General features: G+C 49.2%; 1 protein-coding gene across 1 annotated transcript; it reads right to left on the reverse strand.

Moving 5' to 3' along the window:
* Positions 1 to 1,090: 1,090 nt before the first annotated feature.
* Positions 1,091 to 21,784, reverse strand: SLC25A42 (solute carrier family 25 member 42). Its single transcript, XM_062015035.1, has 8 exons — positions 21,703 to 21,784; positions 12,125 to 12,247; positions 10,907 to 11,018; positions 8,607 to 8,632; positions 7,614 to 7,780; positions 6,908 to 7,024; positions 6,229 to 6,380; positions 1,091 to 5,847 (listed from the first exon to the last, which is right to left on the reverse strand). The coding sequence occupies exons 2-8, from the start codon at positions 12,206 to 12,208 to the stop codon at positions 5,522 to 5,524; spliced, it is 984 nt and encodes a 327-aa protein (XP_061871019.1). The 5' UTR covers positions 12,209 to 12,247; positions 21,703 to 21,784; the 3' UTR covers positions 1,091 to 5,521.
* Positions 21,785 to 22,092: the final 308 nt, after the last annotated feature.

Genomic DNA, 22,092 nt, shown 5'->3' on the forward strand with positions numbered 1-22,092 from the left:
CAAGTCTCAGCCTCTGGTTCTTGGTTTCCCTTGGTGTACAACCAGGACACTGTGGCAGCAGCCCTGGCTCACAGAGAGCAGCAGTGGGCTACTGAGGGGTCACTCTGGGGTGAGCTGGCCCTGTCCTCACTGCTGAGACCTTCCCAGCCAGCCAGGAGCCCGAGATGGCAAAGCACTGCAGCATCACAGCAGCACCAGAGCCCACAGGCAGCTGAAAGCAGAAGCCTCTGGAGCTGAGCAGGGCCCAGCAGCAGCCAGGGAACCCCAGTTTGAGGAAGGCACCAGGCTCTGCCTGAGCCGACAGTGCCACCTGCTGCCACTGCACACCCAGCCCCAGGGGCAAGCACAGCTCTGCAGCCAGCTCCAGCACTGCTTCCCTTCCCTCAGGCTTCCCCCCAGTGCCATGCAGTGCCCAAAGCCCTGAGCAGGGCCCTTTGGAGGGGGCTCTGTGCCCAGGAGAGCTGTGTGGCAGGGGGCACAGTCACAGCATCACAGCATGGTGGGGTTGGGAGGGACCTTCAGAGCTCATCCAGTCCAACCCCCCTGCAGAAGCAGCTCCCACCTAGATCAGGTCACACAGTAACGTGTCCAGGGGGGTCTTGAAGAGCTCCAAGGAAGGAGCCTCCACACCCTCCCTGGGCAGCCTGGGCCAGGGCTCCCTCATTCAAACACTGAGAGGTGGCCACAGCCCCATGTTCAGTTCCAGATGTGCCAGACCCTTAGGAGCAACATATCACAGAGTCACAGCATGGTGGGGGTTGGAAGGGACCTTTAGAGCTCATCCAGTCCAACCCCCTGCAGAAGCAGCTCCCACCTAGATCAGGTCACACAGGAATGTGTCCAGAAGGGTCTTGAAGCCCTCCAAGGAAGGAGCCTCCACACCCTCCCTGGGCAGCCTGGGCCAGGGCTCCCTCACCTCACACTGAAACAGTTTTTCCTTGTTTCAGTGGGACTTTTTGTGTTGCAGCTTCATCCCATCACCCCTCATCCTATCACTAGATACCACCAACCTGCCACCCAGCATTTATATACAGCTAAATGAGACCCCTCCCCAGGGCTGTGGCAGGAGCCCCCTCAGCCAGCCTGCAAAGTCAATCATCAGGTTTTATTAAATATACATCCTCTCTTGGCACAAATCTTAAAATAGAGATATAGATATATATATATATATATAAACATTATATAACAAAGTGTCTTCACTGCAATAAAATAGAACTCCAGATCCAAGAAAAGCAGTCAAAACAAAACCAGACACACACAGGGTGATGGTGAGGACACATCCTGACAACAAGGCATTTGAGAGTGTTTGTGTAAGGTATGCATAGAGCACAGGGGCAGCCAGCAGTGCTGGGAGAGCCTGTGGCACATGGTCTCTACAGGGGAGACCCTACAAGAAAGGGAAAAGGCTGTGTTGGAGGAAGGCCACCTCCTCCTCTAGGCCAGGCCAGGCAGGGAGAGCCCATAACAGAGCCCAAGTGCCCAGTCAGCCACTGGAAACACCATGGGGATTGGCCCACCACACTTCCTTCCCCTCCTGTCCACCCTGACTTGGGGTTGTCCCACTCAAAGACACCCAGAGGGTGAAGATGACAGTGCTGGGGTCCTTCTCATCAGAAGGGGGGGATAAGAAGTTAACCAAAGTACCATTGTTTTTCCACACAAGCCATGGAACTGCTTCTGGGGAGCTCCCACAGAGCACCACACACTACCCACCCCCTGGCTTCCAGGGACTTCAGGAGCCTCTGACTCCTTTCCTGATCCTTCCCATCACTGTCCTGGCCAGCACCAGCTGGCTCTTGGCAGCTCTGCCTTCCTGGGGGGAACTGCAAAGCTCTGCACAGGGCATGCAGGGCAAAGGGGGTTGCAAAAAGCCAGCTCAGGTCCCACCTCTGGTTCCTCAACTGAGCCTCTGAGCTTCCCAGAAGGATCTCTCCACGTGGGCATGATGTGGAGGTGCTGGAAGAGGCAAGGACAAGGAGCAGCAGCGTTTCACAGCTGGGGAAGGAAAGGTGCCAGGAGAAGTGACAGCATTTGGCTGGACAAGTAGCTCAAGAACCTTTCCAAAGCCCATCAGCACAGGGCCTGCAGGTTCTTTGGGGCCATTTGGGCATCACTATTGGAGCTGCAGCTTTGACATTTGGGATGCATTTCATTGGACCTGATTTCCTGGAAGTGCTAGTGCAGGACTCAAGGTGCAGAGCAGGGAGGGAGGGAAAGAGGGAGGAAGGGCAGCAGACAAGGAGAAGAAAAGCAGAGCTGCATGTTTGGCTGCCACACATTAAGGATCAGTGAGAAATGTGAAAGCAAAAGCAACCTGAGAAGAATAAAGGAAAACTCAGGGCAGTTGTGGGAGTGAGAGAAACCCTAAAGAAGGACCAAAGAATATTCCTGTTAGACTTGTCTGCTTTCTCAGAGCTAAAGGCAATGGGCCAGCACACAGGGACCTTCCCCTTTCCAAATCAGAGTGCCCAGAGCTCCTTGGGCACTCATTCCAGGCAGCACAGAGATGTGGAACACAGCTCAATTCATGCAAGGATTAAGAGAAGGGAAGAGAACACTCTGTTTCTCCTTGACCACATTCAAATCAGAGAAGAAGAAAACAAAAGCAGCTATTTAAACCAACCCAAAGCAGTAACACAGTTACTCTGAACACTCCTTGCCCAAGAAACAAAAGCACCAAAACCATTTACAGGCTGAATTCTGTCTCTGAACACTCAGCCTGCAGAAACACATGGGAGGTGTTTGGCTAAAATGCCATTGATTTAACTGAATTAAAATCAGGTGCAGCTGCTAATTAAGGAACAAGTTATCTGAGGCCAATGCTTCCAAGGCTGCCTGGCTTCAGGTCTTGTTTCTCAGCTCTGAGTCCCCAGGCTCTAGATGAGCTGCTCCCTCCTTAAGCTTCCTGACCATTTAATACACTCACTGAGGTGGCAGAAGGTACCTTGTGCAGATCTGCCCTCCCCTTCAGTCCCAAACAAGTCATCCAGGGTGAATCCTTTCTCAGGCAGGACTCAGGAGGAATTAAGCCACCTCTGTTGCCACAGGGGTTCAGTGATGCTCAGCATCTCCCAAGACAAGGGCTGCTGCGCTCTCCTCTGAGGTGACCCAGGGTGCCACGGAGCAAAGGAGCCTGCTCCAACTTGGGAGGCCACAGTTCAGCTTCCTCTCATCTTCAGAGTGTCCATCAGCTGTGCAGAAAGGACTTGGCTTGGAACTGGCAGCCTTCAAGCTGAGAGAGAGCTTGGTGTGGATGGTACACAGTCACACACACACAGTCACACACACACAGTCACACACACACAGTCACACACACACAGTCACACACACACACACTCAGTTGCTGGTCTGTTCCTTGTTTTGTGGTAGGGTGCAAGTGCCTTAGTGTTTCCTCACTGGGCCAGACAAGATAAAGACAAGAGCAGAAGTAATTGGCTTCTCCATTGGAGAAAAGAAATCAGAGCTCTTGCAAAGTACTAACACCAAAATGTCACCCCCATGGAGAGAAGAGCTGATCATCTTCCACCAGCAACAGGAGCAAAGACACAGGATTCATGGCTGTGGTCTCCAAGGGCTCTTCCAACACCATCACCTGACACTTCTTTAAGTACAAGGTCAATCAGTGACTGCAGTCAAGTTTCCACAACACAAATCCTCACTTGTGGGTGTGGAGGCAGGAGTTACTGAGAATGCTCTTGCCCACCCCCTGACCCTCTGAGTGTGATGGATCCCACATGCCCTGGGAGCAGCAGGAGTGGGAGGAACACTCCAGTGGGCTGGCTCTCTGCCCAGGCCCACACCTGGAAGTGTAGGTGCTCAATTCCTAAGGAAATATTTGGCATTAGAAGTGAGTTATGCTCCAAAGAACAAGTGCAAAGACAAAACAAAGAAAGGAGAAAGCTATTCCTACACCCATTAGTGCAATGACCTCCATTCCCATTGATAAAGCCACAACAGGAGGTTGAAACTACAACAGCTAAACTACAGATGCTAGGAAAGGACAGCTTGGAAATGCCACCTTATTTTGCTTGTATATATTACAGACTGTGTCAGATGGAAAGGGACTTTTAATCTTGGTTTATGGAATCCAGTTCTCAGAGAAGTTTGCTCTGACCTCTCCTGCACTCCAAAGTTAATACAGGGATGGAACAACAAACCAAAGCCACCCCCAAATGTCCCTTTGAAACAGAAACACTGGAAGGTTACACTTTACCATTCAGTTTCAAACTGCAACTGGAAATGGTTGGCACTACACCTCATCACTGAAGGGTCAATACTGGCTGTGGTGCCCACTCTGCTCAGGACCCACTTGGTCCAGGAGAGCTGTAGGAATAACAAGTGAGTGGGTTTAGGTGTGGGGCTAATGAACAGAGGTGATAACCTACACAGCAGGCACCAAAGGACAACAAAGTTGTTCAGAAGCAGGGCAAGCAGCAGCTTGAGCAACACCAGGCTGCATTCAGCAGAGCTGAAGAGCTTTTTGGGGCAGTCTGCATCACATGTGCATGTGAGATGTTTGTTCTCACATCCTGCATAAAGCAGAGACAATAATACTGAAGGATAAAACTGCTCAAGCATGTAACACTTCCTCTCCTAGTGCAGCCACACAACAGGCTGCCCAGTTCCTCTGAAAACACTGCTTTGAAGACCATGACAGCAACAGAAGGGTTTGGGTAGCCTGAGAGCACTGCTGCAGTCTGAGAGTGCAGCTCCTGCTCAACAACACTGACAAGGACTGAGAACTCCATTTCCAAAACTGCTCAGAACTTCCCTCCCCTGCTGTGTCCAGTCTTTGACAGGGACATTGCAAGTGAGGGATATTTTATGCAACTCAAGCCAGAAGCAAGGGGAAGGTTTGACAAAGGGGGCAGCATTTCCAGCCAGAGCTCACATTCAGCTTCCAGAACAAAAGCAGCCACCTGGACCTGTTAAATCGTGCCGTGTCCTGTTTAGGGGAGAGTGATGCTTACAGGCCAGAGGAACCTGGAGTTCCCTGCAGACTAACTGCAATATTGCACTTGGCAGACTGCCTCCAGCTAACAAGTGCCTGGTAACTGTAATCTGCCTACCAGGAGCAGCAGTTGCTTCCCAGACTCAGGGGTTCATTGCAGCAGCACTGACTCTTCTCTTTCATCATCCTCCGCTTCACCTGCCCACAAGAGACCAGGTGAGGAGCCAGCAGCAGCAAAGGTTTGTTTGAGAGGCTCCATTCCTGGCATCAAAGAGTAAACCAGAAGGGTGAGGCAGCTACTTTAGAGGACTCAATTCTGCACAACTGTGAGAGGGATTTTGTTTAGGCAAGAGTCAGTTGTAGGTTGAGGTTTCCAAGTAACTCAGAGGCTCATTAAAAAGAAGGGGAAAGGATGGGGGGGAATCCAACAAGAAAAGAAACAGAACAAACCAACAAGAAAAGGTAAGTTCTCAGCCACAGGAGAGCACATACAAAGTGAGGGAATGCTAGCAATTGCTCTTTCTACACATGTTGTACTCTTCCCCAGGCAGGGCTGTGGGGATTAAGCTACTACCTTTCAACGTTAGTGTCGTGCTGTAATTTACGGAGAAGGATCTGCGTCAGGTCAAAGGTTGTGAAGCTTATTCCCACTGCAATTGGACCTTTGACCCAATTCATGCTGAGTCCTTTGTACAAGCCATGGATTAGTCCCTCTTCTCTTATAATCTCCTGCATGGTGTGAAGGATGGAACTGTACGTGTGTCCCATAACCCCCGCCGTCTGCATTCGTCGGCGAACCACGTCCAGGGGGTAGGAAGCTGACTGGCCAATCAAGCCTGCACAGGCACCAAACAAAAGCCTCTCTGGAGGAGATGGCTGCAGTTTCCCACTGTGATCTGGGAAAGAGAAAGTAGCAGAGGGGAGAAAACTTCTTGTAATGAACACATGATTGATGTCAAGTGGGCTGAGGACCAAAGGGAGTAGCGAGTGCCAGAGCTCCCTGAGATCTTGTTCCCAGCTGAGCTGGTATGTAACCAAGTCCCTCTGCACCCAGGACTTGCACCTTCTTGTTCCTCTGCAGGACAGAGACACTGCTGTTCTGCAGCTTGCCTTCTCCATAGTCTGGGATTGGAGAGAGAGAGGCAAGAGGAGATAAGCACAGAACTCTGCAGTTGGCTTCAAGGCCAGGGAAGGGGCTTGTAGCACTGAACTGGAACGTCTCAAGCTGGCCAGAAGCCTCCACCACTCCATTTGAAAGCAAACCAAGCTGCCTTTACCTGCATGTAGTTTCTTCAGTGTCTCATAGGTGAAGAAGCTAAGCCCAGCATATGGAATCACTCCAAGGATGGTTGGTGTGAATCCCCTGTACAAGGTTTTCAAGCCTTCCTCTCGGGATATTCGGATAAAGACGTGAACGATGTTGCTGTACCTGGCACGTGGACACAGGAGAACAAGCCAGTGCTGGTTAGTGCCAGCAACACACCACTGATGTGTCCCAACAGGACTTTCTGAAGGATCAACAATTCAATAATTACTCAAAGGGGGTTTCAGAAGCCTGTCTGTGAATGGAGAAGCCAGTCAGCAGCTCTCCTACAGCCCTAGCAGAAGATGCTGTCGTAGAATCGCTTCGGCTGGACCAGACCTTTAAGATCATCAAGTCCAGCCTTTGTCCTACCCCTACTGCCCACTAGACCATTTCCCTAAGTGCAAGAGGCATTGTGCCAGGTGGCCTCCTCAGGAACCACCACACAGCTTTTACTAGTGAGGCCTTTCAGTATCCTTCCAGCCCCCAGCCTGCTCATTTAATCAGCGCTCAGATCCCAGCACTAAGAGGTTTTATTCCACCAAAGGCTCTGAGCAAGAAGTGACCCAGAAAAGTGGGAATATAAAGTCAGCTGACCTTCCAAGTTCTGCATCTGTTGGTGGTGCTTGTACTTGCTTTCATTAGGCACTTACATCTCCTTGGGTGTGACAGCCATTCGAGCACGGACCATATCCAAGGGGTAGGTTATCATGGCAGCCGTGGTGCCTGCCAGAGAGCCAGCAATGAATCGAGGGAAGGGTGTCAGCGCTCTAAAGTAAGGTGAGAGAAGAGACCAAAGAGATCACCTGGAGATGGAGAGACTATGTGGCTTCTGAGCATGGCTCTACACTATCTGCAACCCAATCCCTTCCCTGCCTGGGCACTGAAGGGAGTTGGGTGGGTGGGGGTTGAAGCAGCCGTGGTTTGCCACAGCTATTTGAGACAGAGGCTTAGAGCAAATCTCTGCTGAGGATGGCAAGCCTGACTTGGGGTGTCTCAGATACTCTATGCCCAGGAGCAAGAGGCTCAGAGAACAGCACAAGGCTGGATCTTGTTGCTTGTCCTGCAAAGAAAAGCTCTTTGTTTTGCCTGCCCACTCGCAGTGCTAACTCCATGTCTAGGCCACTTCTTGCTCAGGCCTCTAGAAGACAGGGTCTTCTTCTCACAAAGGTCTCCCCTGGGCAAGACCAGAAGCCCAGCCCTTTCCTTAGCTCCCTGTTCTGTGAAGCCATCATGAGATGGGCCAGCACAGCCCTCCACAAACAGAGCTTCTGACTCAGCAGCCCTGCATGAAGCAGGGAAACGAGCTCCCTCCCTTCAGCCTCCCCTGCAAGGATCACAGCCACTCTGCCTTCTTACTTTCCCTGGAAGCCATAGTAACTCCCCAGGAGCTGCTTGTACTCCTCATGGGCGCAGAACTGGATGGCAGCATAAGGGATGACACGGACCATGGTGGCTGAGTTCCCCCGCCACAGACTCCAGAAGCCTTCGTTGAGGTAGGTGCGATAAATGAGCCTGTAGGCTTCCTGCAGGCAACAGAGCAAAGGTCAGCCAGGGAGATCATGCTAAGAGCAGTCCAAACAATAGAGGGAGAAAAGGTGACCCTATAGTTTAACCTCTCCAAATCCCATCCCAACAGGAAGCTGGGGTCAGCTGTTTAGGCTCACAGCTCTGACTCCAGCATAAGACAACTAAGTCGTCCCTTGGGGACATTGGATCAGATACAGCAGAGCAAAAAGAGAAGCAGAGTTGGGAAGAGTTGGTTTTAGACTCAAGGCATCTTTGTTTTCCCTCAGAGGGCAAGGCACAGAGCTGGACTGCTGCTTGCATAAACCATTTCCCAACCCTAAATGAATCTTCTTAGTACAAGAGAGAACCATTTGGATGACACACACACGGGCACAGCACACGTGGAACAGCCGCAATGCACGTGCAGCACAACCCCCAGCAAGCCACAACCGCCAGCAGCTCCCAGATGCAAGTTGCCAAGTGCTCCAAAACAACTCCAATGGTAGCAGGGGGAAGGGAAACCACCACCAGAGGAGAAGGCTTAAGGAAACACAGCCCTGAGCAATGCCAAAGCATTTACTGCCATGGCACGGGTGCAACCTGGAGCACTAAGCCAGGCACAAGACCACTCTGTCAGGCACATCAGTGTGAAAGAGCACTGTCCTGAGGAGTGTTAGAAACAAGTCTGGTTCCAATCTTTCCCCCTGTCCTCTTTCACTCTGAGCACTGCTGATAGAACCCAAGCAAGAAAGTGAAATAAATACAAAGAAAAGGTGGTGTTAGGGCTCTTACTACCATTAATCAAACACTTCAGGTCAACAGGAGACAGACACATCACCTCACCTTGGCAGAAAATCTTTTTGAAGACACTAAAAAGCAAAACCAAACAGCATTAGGGCTTGCAATATATTTACATGGATCAAATAAACCACCCAGGCATTTAATCTAAGGGTTAAAAACAGAGGCAAAACAAATAATGCCATAGAGACCCTTCCTAATCAAAAGACTTTCCAGAGGTAAGTGCTCCCAGACTTCAGTGTGTAAGTTAGGAACATGCTCAGTTTGTGTCACACTTCTTAATTTAAAGCACTAAAAAGAAATGAACACATTGAAACAAAAAGAACCTTTGAGAAATAAGCAAAAGTGCTTATTTTAGTGCATTTCCATGCACAGGCTCCAGCCTGATGCCAGAAGCCAGGAAAGAACAGCTCTGCTTAGCAAGGCTCCACGCAAGAATGGTCTCATCCTAAGCAAAACTCAAATGAACACTCAGTTTTCTTCTCCTGCATCCATTCAAAGTGACAGCATCTCTTTAACTGTGTAACACAAGAGGCATTTGGCAGCCAGATTTATCTGGCATGCAGCATCTCTGTTTTGTCACGTTCCTAGGGCAGAGAGGAAACCCAGGCTAAAACCCAAACAGCCACGCTAATGAAACATGGTTCCAATTAAGTGTCTGTTGCAGCTTCTTTCAAACCCCTTTGAGACTTGTAACCTCTCAAGTGTATCAAACAATCACATGCAAATACATTTTCACCACACTGCTTCTTTATTCAGCACTTGAAGTAATAAAAGCACCTCAATAACCAACTGCAGCTGGCTCTGCAGTGGACAAGAGCTCTTTTCCCTCTCCCATAGGGAAATTCTGCAGCCTTTAGTTCAAGGGACAACCTTCCTACACTCACATGAACCAAAGATGCTTTCCCTCTTCACAAACAGAGAAGAGACCCAGAGTAAAAACCTGTGGGAGAGTAAGAGACTAAGAAAATCCATTAGATACTAACAAATTGCTCAGAATGGGCTGCAATTTGATCCTGTCCTTTGCAGAGAGTTTAATGGGCCAAACCAAACAGGTCTTTCTCTAAATGTAGGCTTGTACAAATTAAAGGTGACTTATGTGGGCAGCTGTTGACTCACCCCAGGTCTGCAGTTTCCATCTCACCTCTGATCCTGGCATTTCCAACCTCAGATGAACTGCAGTGTTTTCTCTAGTGAGAAAGCACAGAGTGTACTCACTGCTGCACAGAGCATCTGGTCACAGATGCAATCCCAGCCTGCAGCCAGCCCAGGCTTTAGCTCCCTACAAGTCCCTTCATCTCTATCCCTGCTATTGCAGACCTCAGCCCTTGCCACACTGAGAATGAAAATCATGTCAAATGAAAGTCAATTCCAAATTAAATGTCATGCAGGGATTAGATTAAACCTGCCCAGCTCATTGAATCTGGGACGTCAACCAGACTTAAAACTCTTGGCCTCACCAAATGGCTACTGTATTAACTGCCTGTGCTCTTCCCTTTGGGACAGTCAGTGCATCTGACAGGCTCTGCACTGGAGCAGGGGAACTGAACAGACTCAAGATGGGGCTGAATCTCAAATCCCACTCAACATGGGAAAGTTTTCTATTCCAATTAGATGAATTTCCCTTCCCAGTTACACACTTGAGGGGTCCCAGGAAGGGCTCTCTAACACACAGCTGGGTATGCCAGCCCCAGAGCCTCTTGTTTTCATCACTAACTTCATCACCTAACCAAAACAATGCAGCTGCAATACAATGCAACCCTGCATGGAAAAGACTGAACACATTTGAGCAGGCACAGCCTGGCACTGAGCCTTCAGCAAGAAGCTCAAACAGCTCAATTACCTCCCTCCAGTGTCACCACACGTCCTTATGTTGCTCTGTTTCCCTCTCCACCTCATTTCTCCACACTGAGCAGACACAGAAAGCCAGAGTGTTACCAATCAGCCTCTCAAATGCTGCCTTAACGTGTTTCTTTAGTCTGCACTCCCAAACTCTCCCTTATGTCACAGAACTTGTGGTTCATGAGCCCCAGGCACCCGTCTCTAACCAGCAACACATCCATCTGTGCTGCACTGAAACAGCAAAACTCTTGCTGACTGCCATGAGACTTGGATTCCAACACAGGCCAGATGCACAGCTGATGGACACCTGCAATCATCCCACCCAGAATCAAGCAAGGAGTTTTTAGACTCAATGCACTGATTGTTCTGGCTGCCCCCTGCCAAGTCTCTGCACACTGAAGGAGGGCAAAGGAGAACAGGCTGGCTCAGCAGAACAGAGAAGCTGCTTTGGATTGTGCTAAGAAGAAAGGAAGAGCATTTTGTAAAAAGCCAATGGGACTCACCTTGAAACATGATTTTTGTCCTGTCCAGTGGAGCTACTGCAGTTTTAGCAACAGCACCAGCCAGTGCACCAGACATCAGGGAGTTGAGGACTTTCTTCTTCTCCTGTTTACCCTGGAACAAAGCATTGTCTGGTATGACACAGCCAATCCTAAGTGCAAGTTGTTGTATTCTGCCTTTGCTGCAGCATTTACCCCCCTCTCAAGGACTTGGGTCAAAATTCTCCTCAAAATTTCAAGCACAGTAAACTCCTGGTTAGATCATGAAGCACAGAGATCAGACTTGTCTGACAAGATGCAAAGTTCCAGTGGCTGCTGCCTCTTAGGTGCACTGTTTGCTCCCTGTTCAAACTCCTAAGCCACTACCTCCTCATGATTTAGCCACATCCATGTTTGTTTCTTGCTCTTCCAGTAACAAGCAAAACCCTGTTTCCACATTGTTTCTCAGAGCCTAAGAATAAGACAAGACAGGTTTCCCACTATGATAAATGGAATGCAAGTGGTTCTGTTACTGACATTGCTGCCACAGCTCATCTTTAGAAAGCAGCTCTCTTCCCCCAACACATGGCCAGAAAGCAAGTAAATGACTTCAAATCTAACACCATGAAGGTTATGGACTGAGAGACAAGTTAAGACAAGGCTTAAGGATGTTTTCATGGAGAAGAGGAGTTGACATCCTTCCTGTTTTCCTTTACAGAACGTTTCACAGCTAAGAAGTTAATGTTTATGACCAAAATACACAGTTCAGTTCCATTTTCCCATCCAATTTCTGCCTGTCTGCTGCTAAACACAAGGGTAGCCATGCAAAGCAGCACTGTGTGAACTTCAGCCTGAGTTTTGGTCCAAATCAGACCAATGTTCAGTGTCACCTGCTCTTCTAGTGTTTCTAACAAGAGTCCAGCAGCAGCAGCACGAGCAGGGAAACCAAGGCTTACAGCTCTCCTCCCAGCTCTGCCACTAAAGACATTACAAGCCATAACCTTGGCCAAGGAATGCAGCCCTGCTTGTCTGTCAGCTGTGAGTGATGCCCAGACTCTTCCCAGAGGGCTGGGACTGCTTGGCCATCCTCAGGGGACATAAAAATTACATGTCATGTGGCATGCACACCAGCTCTTCAGAACACCACAGCTCAGATCCCATCAAGGTGCTTCCTTCAGAGAGTAACCTACACAGCTCCTCTCTCAAACCCACTGCATGTACCCAGCAACCCCCTGCTCTTACCTCTGATGGGAGATGGCTTGATGTAACTGTCTCCACATCCTGTTGTTTGAAATCCACTTGACCTTCTTTCACACCATTACCCATACCAGTTGCACTTACAAGTGGGCAGAAGAGCTACAGCTCCTAGATAGAAAGCAAGGGCAAAGCAAGAGTTAGTGTCAAAAACAGGCAACACCCAGGTAATAAAGAGCTTGCACAGGAAAGAGCTCCCAGGGTCTTTTTTGAGTAGGAAAAGCCCCATTCTAAGCCCCCAGCTGGGGAGCTTTTCCAGGATCCCAGCACTATTTCCTTCCTTTAAGATTCAAGTGCATGTGTATGGGGATGCTTTGGTGCTCTGTAAAAACTGTGTCAATCATATTCACTCTTTTCTGCCAACAAGGAACTGAGCTGCAAGTTAGGACATCAAAATATCCACAGTTTCTAGACAGAAGAATCACATCCAGCTCTGTCCTCTGCCATTGCTCACAGTGTGGGTTTTGGTTGCAACTCATCCTGATTGCTGAGCATCTAGGTATTAGAGAAGGCACCCAGAAACTTAAAACCCAGCCCTGGAAAGGGATAAAAAATAGTCCCAGCAGTAAGTCCCCAAAGCAATTGGAGGTTATTTTAGGCAGGAGACAGATCCAATGCCTCACACGTGCCAGAAAGGCTGTTTGGATGACGATAGTCCTTTGAAAGCAGCACAGCAGGGATTTCAGAGCTCCCTTTCTGCAGGGTTGCAATGCACCTGTGCTTGGGGCCAGGGAATCAGTGGAGTCTGCACAGCCATTCCTTGCTGTGATACACACTCTCACTTGCCTCATGAAAGGTAAGGTCAGCCTAACCTTAGCTGCAGAGTATAAATGTAGAGATAATGCTTTCAATAGAAGCTGCCACTTCAGCATCTAACTTTCTAATATTGCTGCTTTTAAGGGTGCATCTTTTCCATCCTTAAATCTGCAGACTTAACAGAGCTGAAGTTGGACAAACTGGAGTTAGCACAGCAAGGCAGCCTCTCCTGGTTTGGAATCTGTTCCCAACCAGGCTGTACAATGTCAAGGATCAGTTTTTATGCAACACCAGCTTCCTCTCAAGGAATGTGGCATGAGGAAATCTGAATGCTCAAATTGCTTTCCAGTTCTGCCACTACCTTGTGACGTGTCCTCCAGCAAGTAACTTCACCTCTGCCCTCCTCTGATGACAGCAAACCTCAGGCACAGCAGCTTGCTTACTTGGAAAGATCATCTTAGGGGGTTATTTTCTTCCCTTTTTAACAATCTCTAGATATTATATGCTTGTCAGCACCTTTCATACTTGCTGACCTATTTTCCACCCCCCACACACACGTATCACTCTCATAAATTAGTGCCAGGCTTCACTTTCAAAACCCCTCAGTTGAGGCAGAGATATTAACACAAAGCCAGAGACAGATCAGCCCTGTCTGTACTCGTGCATGCCCAATTTGTGATGATGAAGCTCTGCACAACCTGTGTACTCAGTCCAAAGGAGGACAAACATGCCTGGCTATTTTGAATGCCAGCCATCACTTGCTAGAGCTTTGGGAAGACAAATAACAATGTGTTTACAACTCCTGGGGGTGTTTTCAAAAAGGGGATGTTGCTCAGAGAGTAATAACTCAACATTTTAATGAAAGATCACATCTGACAAGACCAAAGCACAAGCTGAACAGCATCAATGTCTGCACCTGAAAAGTTCTATCAGGGAAGCTTGGTCACATCAGACCATGTGAACCTCCTGTAAGGATGAAGAGCAAAGGTAATCCACAACACTATGAAGCAGAACACTTCATTGGATTGAAGAACAGACTGTTAATGATTGCTAATTACTATCTGCAGTTACTTCATCTCATTCTTCCCTCACACACCTGGAAAATGCATTGTAAAACAAAGCCTTTCAGCACCAGCATTGACAGGAATCACAGGTAGGGATATCATCCTTAGCTGTCTCAAACAGAGAAATGTAGGTCACAATATCAGATTTATCTCTACCCAAAATAAAGCCACCAAAATAGAAGCCATGCTAAAGAGCTTAGGAATGCAATGTGCAACTTCAGTTATTGAAAGATGATTGAGAGAGAGACAACTAAAAGGAAATTTTAAAGACTAAGCTGGTGTTCTTAAGCCTGGACTTATTTTAGAACATGTGTGTGTAGAGATGATATCCATTTACACACCAATATTCTCTTTCCTCCTATTCAGACACATTCCTTTGTTATTTTTAGTGCCCAGTGCCCTGATCTTGCAAACACCTGTCTATATGCACAACTTTACACATCAGAAGTGCCCACATGTAAATATAGGCTCTAATGTTGCAGAGGCTTCAATGTAAAAATAGCATCTATGACTTTTGCCCCTGTGTGCTCACTGTGGAGTGAGGCTGAGCTAACCTGACTTTGGGGCTGGGCTGAATTCTGCTCCTTAAGACCTGCAACGTGCCCTCGTGGCCAGGAAAGCCAATGGCAGCCTGGGGTGGGTGAGGAGGGCTGTGGGCAGTAGGTCAGAGAGGTTCTGCTCCCCCTCTGCTCTGCCCTTGTGAGACCACATCTGGGATATTGTGTCCAGTTCTGGGCCACTCAGTTGCAGAAGGACAGGGAGCTGCTGGAGAGAGTTCAGTGCAGGGATATAGAGCTGATGGAGTGGAGCATCTCCCTTGTGATGAAAGGCTGAGGGAGCTGGGGCTCTGCAGCTTGGAGAAGAGACTGAGGGGTGAGCTCATTGATGGTTACAAATGCATCAAGGGTGGGTGTGAGGAGGCTGGAGCCAGGCTGTGCTCAGGGATGGCCAATGACAGGACAAGGGGCAATGGGCACAAGCTGGAACAGAAGAGGTTCTAAAGAAACACAAGGAAGAATTTGTTCCCTGTTGAGGTGAGGGAGCCCTGGCAGGGGCTGCCCAGATGGGCTGTGGAGGCTCCTTCTCTGGGGACATTCCAACCCAGCTGGATGAGTCCCTGTGTGCCCTGCTCTGGGTGCTGCTGCTCTGGCAGGGGGGCTGCACTGGATGAGCTTTCCAGGTCCCTTCCAGCCCTTGTGATTCTGTGAATAATACACACTGGAATCACAGAGAACAAAGCTTTGTTCTTTCAGTGTGAATTTGGAGTGCCTGACCCATTAGAAGCCAGACCTTACTTTGCATAAACAGCAATGTGACTTGCTCATTAAGTAACTCACTGGAACCCAACGTGGAGCAGCTGGATATTTTTAACCCCCCTGTCTTTTGTTCAGCCCTGTACACAGCTCTGTACACAGTCATTACTTATGTTTACAAAGCCACAGGAAACAAGAAAAATAAATAGCTGCAGATTAGATTGATTTTTTTTTATAACACACTTCTGAGTTATTTATATTGTGGTTACACAAGTCCTTGTCACACATCTGGCTCCAGATTCCTCAGTACTAAATGCTGCAGAGCAAACCATTCCCCTAAGAGAGCACATAATCAGAAAGCAGAATTGCTGGCAAGGGCGAGTTCAAAAGTTAAAGAGGTTTAATGAATAACATACTGTGTGCTTTAAAACAAAATCCACACTACTTTCTTGAAAGAACAAAGCTCTTATTCCTGCAGCCAGTTTCAACTCCATCAGAAAACACTCTGACTCAGCCATGTGAGTCCAGTGTCACAGATGAAACATTATTTACTGAGTTGTGAAACAGGGAAGCTTCGCTTCTGGCAGCAGCATCTGAGGCAAACTGATGGACTGAGCTGCAATGGTTTGCTTTGTGATGGTTCTTTAAGCCCTGGGACTCTTTCTAGGTATCCTGCCTGTGTTTGAGCAATTGCAGAAACCTCTGTGAGCCAAAGCAAGTTTCATTCCCTGCATACCACGAGACGCACGGAATATGCTTTGCACATTAAAAACTAGAGCATTGTTAGTCTCTCCCTTCCATTCTCCCAGCTCTCTCTAGAGGCACTTAATGAATACCTGAGCAAGTTCAATCAAGCTGTCAAATTGACTCTCTGACAAGTCAGACATCCTGCTTTTCTTGGTGGTGATTTTGATTAAAAGGACAGGCGAGACGGAATCAGATGATAAAAGCAACCCACCAGGAGGAATGTCTTACAGGCAGGTGCCAGTTCAGTGCCCAAAGGCAGGGAGGGGTTCAGAGAAAACACAGCTCTAGCTGTCCAAGCCACTTGTGAATCCAATCATGATGCTGTATCTCAGCTGTTTCATTTGAGCATATTTGAAACCACACAGTCCTAAGCTAATGAGTTCCCCAGCAGAAGAGCCAATGAGTTCCAGAGAGCAGCACCACAACTGGTTAAGCACAAGTTCTCCAGTTCAAGTGTGCATAACTAAAATCACACTGCTAAAGTAAATGCTTACAGATCACCAGGGCTTTTTTCCCACATTTCAAAATTAAACCTGATGGAAAAGTTTGACTTTGCATCATCAAAGCAAAAGCTGCCTTGAAACTCTTCTGTATTTTCACCAGCCACACACACGCTCTCCCCTGGCACATCAACCTCACCAAGCTCCAGGAGCAGCAGCAAGGAGGAGATCTGGGTTTTGCACAAAACTCAGAGGCAGAAATAGCACTGCCCATACTCTCCAGGCTTCACTGACACCCTGACTCCCCTTCTGCCAACACCTGGGCAGTCACAAAACTACCTCTTAATAGAAAAATAACCTCAGCTACAAAAGCAGAGCCAGTCATTAGAGTTTTCACATTACTACAGAGTCAGAGAAGCCTGGGCATGCAGCCCAGAGACTGGCTTGCAATGTGTCCTTACTGAAAAACATGTTTGTCTGATATTCTCCAGTGGAATTTAGACCTGTCACAAAACACTACGATTCCTGAAAGGGTATCACCTACCCAGCAAGACCAGCACATACCCTGCAAAGCACACAGTCAGCACCAGCAGCTATCTGGGTCCAATATCACCTCTTTGCTAAGGAATGTTTGGTTTTTCCTCAGACAACCCCAGAAGGAAAGTACTTTAGAGCCTTGGACATCGAGTGCCCTGACAGATAGGTGATGGCAAAACCACAGAGCTTCAGCAGGCAAGAATGCTCTGACTGGATGCCCACAAACACACTGTATTCATATGACAGGATGAAAGAACAACATCAATCCTGCTACTCACTTCCCTCTAATCACTACCAAAACCAAGGAGACAAACCAAAGCACATATGGAAACTCAGACTGGTTTATTCAAGAGCTGGGAGCTGTGTCCAGCACCTGCCACACTTGCAGCTCACAGACCTACTGTTACATGGACTGAGATGAAGTCACACTTCACATTTCATTCAGGTAAAGTCACTTGTCTAACTCCAGACACAGCAGCTTCCTCGTTACTCAATTGCTATCCAGCTCCTAATTACTATGATTTCTTTTAATTATGTCTTTAGCATCACTAATGGAAGGGTATAATTATATCAAGATAAAAGAAAGCCAAGAGAGTTGCTGCTGCAGAAATGCTCACACATTTTCCCAGGCAGGCTGAAGTGAAACAGTACCCAGGGAAGTTGCTCAATTAGGTTTCCTTCAATTGTTATGGTTAAACTGAACAATTGAGCCTAAAAGAGAGAGATGTGGTAATTACTGCAGCCTAAAATTCACCCTTGGAGCAAAAGCAGCTCTGAAAATCACCCCAAAAAGAGTTGGAACACTCAGAGCAGGGGATGAACTGTTACTAGGTGTCCCCTTGAAGTCCATCTTTGCCTTCAGTTTGATGAAACCATTAAAAAAAATCAACTGCAGATACACCCTGGAGACTCAACTCCCTTCAGCCACATCCAAATCTCATCCCAAAACATTAGCTGTGTTTTGTGTCCATCACACTTCTTCCTTTAAGTTCTGCACAGAAACCATTAGAGTGACTCTAATCATTAGCTGAAAGACTCAAGAAATGTCAGTATCTGGAAAGGTTCCATTTTTTTACATGCTTTTATATGCCACCCCTGCTGGCCTCAGACAGATACAACTTGTTTGCCAATAAAAGTGAGGATAAAAGACACAAATTCTTTGCATGGCTTTAGATTATCTGGGTTGAATGAAACTAGCTGTTGAACACTGAGAATGGTGAAATTCTCTGCTAGGAAAGCCAACTGTGTTATTCAGGAGTCCAGGAGACTTGTGTTTTGAACTAAGCTTGGAAGGAAGGCATGAGCCACAGAACAGAGAAAGCCCTGGCAAGAAACAACAGTGCTTCATTCTTCAGCTGCTAAAAGAAGAGTGTTGCTGGGAACACCTCAACTATGCTTTCCACAGCCAAAAACTGAAGACCAGTTCTTATCTGCAAGACAGATAACAGTTTTATCTGAGGGAGAACAGAGGGAGGACTTAAGCACAGGGAGTGCATCCCAGGGGCCCTCTGCTGAACCCGCTCCACGTGTCAGGCAGCAATCACCTTCCTTCAGGAACAGGAGACAGAAAAACAACCAACCAGCCACACACACCAACCCCAAGCACCCTACCATCTTGAATGCTCCTCTCAAAGGTTATTTCTCAAAGGTAATGTCATAAAACAATTAGAATCAAGCATTCTGATGTGTTTCTGTGTGACCTGATCTAGGTGAATCTGCTTTAGATTGGGCTGGATGGTCTCTAAAGGCCCCTTACAACCCATTCAGTGATTCTCTGTAGTCTCTCAGTCAGCAAGCCCACACAAGCACAAGCTGTCCCATCAGTGGATCCTAGGCACAGGCACTGGAACGTCACCACAGGCACACACAAGGTCCCCAGGTGACAGACCCCAGCACAGGTGAAATGTTGTCATTCAAACTCAGCTGATGTGGAACAGCAGCAACCCCTCAGTCAACACATGAGCAATCTTTGCCAGGAACTATTTCAACACAATAACAGATCATTACAGCCTCTGCTCTGAACTCCCAGCAGTTCAAATTGCCTATGAAAAAGACAAAAATGGGAAGATAAAGAACTCAAATCTTCCACCATTAAGCCGAAGGAGCCAGCAGTGTGCCAAGCAGATGTCATCACCTTCCACAGTGACTGTAGAGACTCACACCAGACCCAACACATATTACTCACCTCACTTACTCTAAACCATTCAGAAATGAATGTGAAGTTAAGCACCAGCTCTGCTTAGCCAAAGCACTGCACATTCCAACCAAGTTTCATTGCCTTTGTGGCAACTCGGGCCTAGCAGCACTAACACAGGCACAACTTCACCCCCAACAGCTCAACAACAAGCAACAGCAGGTTTAAAGGACAATTAGCATCATACAGTCACAGCATGGTGGGGTTGGAAGGGACCTTTAGAGATCATCCAGTGCAACCCCCCTGCAGAATCAGCTCCCACCTAGAGCAGGTCACAGAGGAACGTGTCCAGGTGGGTTTTGAAGAGCTCCAAGGAAGGAGCCTCCACACCCTCCCTGGGCAGCCTGGGCCAGGGCTCCCTCACTCAAACAGTTTCTTCTTATGTTTCAATGGAACTGTTTGTGTTCCAGCCTCATCCCATCACCCCTTGTCCTGGCACTGGAGACAACAGAAAAAAAGTGCTGCCCCCAGTCAAAAGAAACCAGTGATGGAGAAGAAGAATTAGAGAACAAAGAGCTCCTCTACCACTCATTTATTTTGTGACCTGGAGTGAGCTGTTTACATTCCAGTTCACTTTTCCATACAACACTAAAAGTGATCTTCCTTCTTAAGAGAGGTACCACGAATCCCTATCTGTCACCTGGAAAAGGGGGATCAGCCCTGCAGTGTGAAGCACTGGTATCAGTTTTCTGTAAGTAAAGTACAAGTCTGAGTGCATCTTCCAACCATTTGCAACAAATTTACTGGAAGAAAATTATTATTCCTGGTTCCTGAGCCTTTTTCTTTCTAACAGCAAACTTGTCTGACCTGTACCAAGCCCATCTGTTTCACCAGGTAACCACACACTCAAAGCTGCCTTGGTGCTCACCTTATGTTTTACATAACCTCTCCAAGCAGTTTAACACACCAGATACACCTGAAACACTCCCTCACCGTGGGGACTGCACCAGTCAGTGCACTACCTACACTGCAGGTCAAGCAAAGAGAAATGATTGCAGCTCCTGACTCATACTGCTCTGCTATCAAGAGCTGAAATTCCCCTGCCTGAAGCAATCATTGAGGCTGAAATCCAACACCAGCCCTGGTTCCCCTCCTCTGCAGCAGCTCCCCTCAAAAACAACACTCCAGAGATTAAGCTGAGTATCCACAGCTCCAGAGTGATGCTCAGAGTTCCCTAGAGTCCAGCCCTGGAGTTTTAGACTCCCAGTCACCTGATTATTTTTAAAGCCATTCCCCCACAGGTTGCTGGATGATAACACCAACCCTTCAGTACCCTCAGTACACGCTGTTTTCCAACACCCACAGACACTTCTCCTGTTCCTTTCCACACACGCCCTTCTCCCAAATTAGGGTCATATAAAAGGCAGAATGTTTTCAAAACACTCTAAATTCATCAAACCACAGGAAAAAAAAACCACTGGAGGAGCACATAACCTCCATGAAAAAAAAGCTTTGCAGTTCATGTGAGCACCAAGTGTGAGAAAGCCAATGTGAAAGAGCCAAGTGACAGCAGACTCCACAAGCACTCTATGCAGCCTGTTAAACTAACAGCCACCAGGAAAAACACAGTCACCAGACACAAATACATCTTCAACTCCTCCAAACTTCAGGAAAGCATGGGTTTAAGGTCAAGAAAGCAACTGCAGCACCAACTGTCATGCCTGTGTGCAGACAAGGTGGCACAGTGTTTATCAACCCAATCATTTCCAGCATGTGCCTTTTTAAGTTACAACTTAAGCCCAGTGTGAGATGCTTCTCCCATTTCTATATTTGAAGGCAAAGCAGGAAAGTTGCTCCTGCTCTACAACTTTCTGATGGAGTAGGATAGAAGTAGAAGACACTGAGAGATCTGCAGGGAATGTCTTCCACAGCCTCTGGCATCCACCCTTCAGCAGAGAGACACAAGCTTGCACCAACTTCAGAACAACAACAAAGATCACATCCCACCTCTAAGGGAGACTCATCAGAGCCCAGCTGTGACCACAGGCTTTGAAAGGCAGAGGAGGCTGAGGCACTCCACAGAGCCTCACACCTGGGAAGAACGACTGGGAAGGCAGCAGGCAGGCAGCGGGGACAGACACAGGCAAGAGCAGCAGCGGGACAGGGCGGCAGGGCCGGCAGCCAGGCGAGGGGCCAGCGGGGCAAGCAGGTAGCCAGGGGTTAAGCAGGCAGGCAGGCGGGTCGGCCAGCCCGTAGCCAGCCGGGAAGCGCGACTCGGGGGCGGGCTGGGCCTCCGGCGCGGTGCCGCAGCCCGGCGCTGACCACGGCCAAGGCCGGCGCCGCTCCCCCTGCAGCGCGGCCGGGCTCCCGCCGCTCCGCCGAACCCCTGGGCGCTGCGAGGAGGAGCCAGAGCCCCATCGGCCCCGGCCGAACCGCCGGGACGGCACCGAGGGAGCCGGGGAGCGAAGCGGCGGTGACCCCGTGGGAGGCCGCGGCAATGTCACCCGGCCCCACACGCCGCGGCACGGCCCCGAGGCGCGACGCCACGGCGATGGGCGCGCAGGGCCGTGTCAGCGGCCGGCACGGGGCGGAAGGGCCCGGCGGGACGGGGGGGCCCGAGGCCGCCCGCACTCACCGGCTCGGCTCGGCTCGGCTCGGCTCCGCGCCGCCTCAGCCGCCGTCTGCCCGCGGCCGCCGGCCCTCCCCTCCGCCGCTGCGCCCGCGGGAGGCGGGGCCCGCCGTGACGGGCGGCCAATCGGCGCGGCAGGACGCAGACGGGCAGCGGCGCCAGCCAATCAGCGGCGGGAGGGGGCGGAGGGAAGGCGGCGGCGGCGGCGCGCCAGTCCCGCGCAGGGCCCCGCTCAGCGCTGCGCTCCAGCCCCGGCCCGGCTCCAGCGGCCCGGCGCCCCCTGCCCGCCCCCAGCCTCCCCTGAGCCCCGTCCTGCGTGGCTGTGGGGCGTGCTCGGGCTGTAGCTGCGTCCTAGTAGGGCTGGGCCTGCCAGTCCCGTGGCCCCGTGTCTGTCCT

Source organism: Colius striatus, chromosome 25, assembly GCF_028858725.1.
Source record: "Colius striatus isolate bColStr4 chromosome 25, bColStr4.1.hap1, whole genome shotgun sequence".
In the NCBI taxonomy this organism is placed as follows: Eukaryota; Metazoa; Chordata; class Aves; order Coliiformes; family Coliidae; genus Colius; species Colius striatus.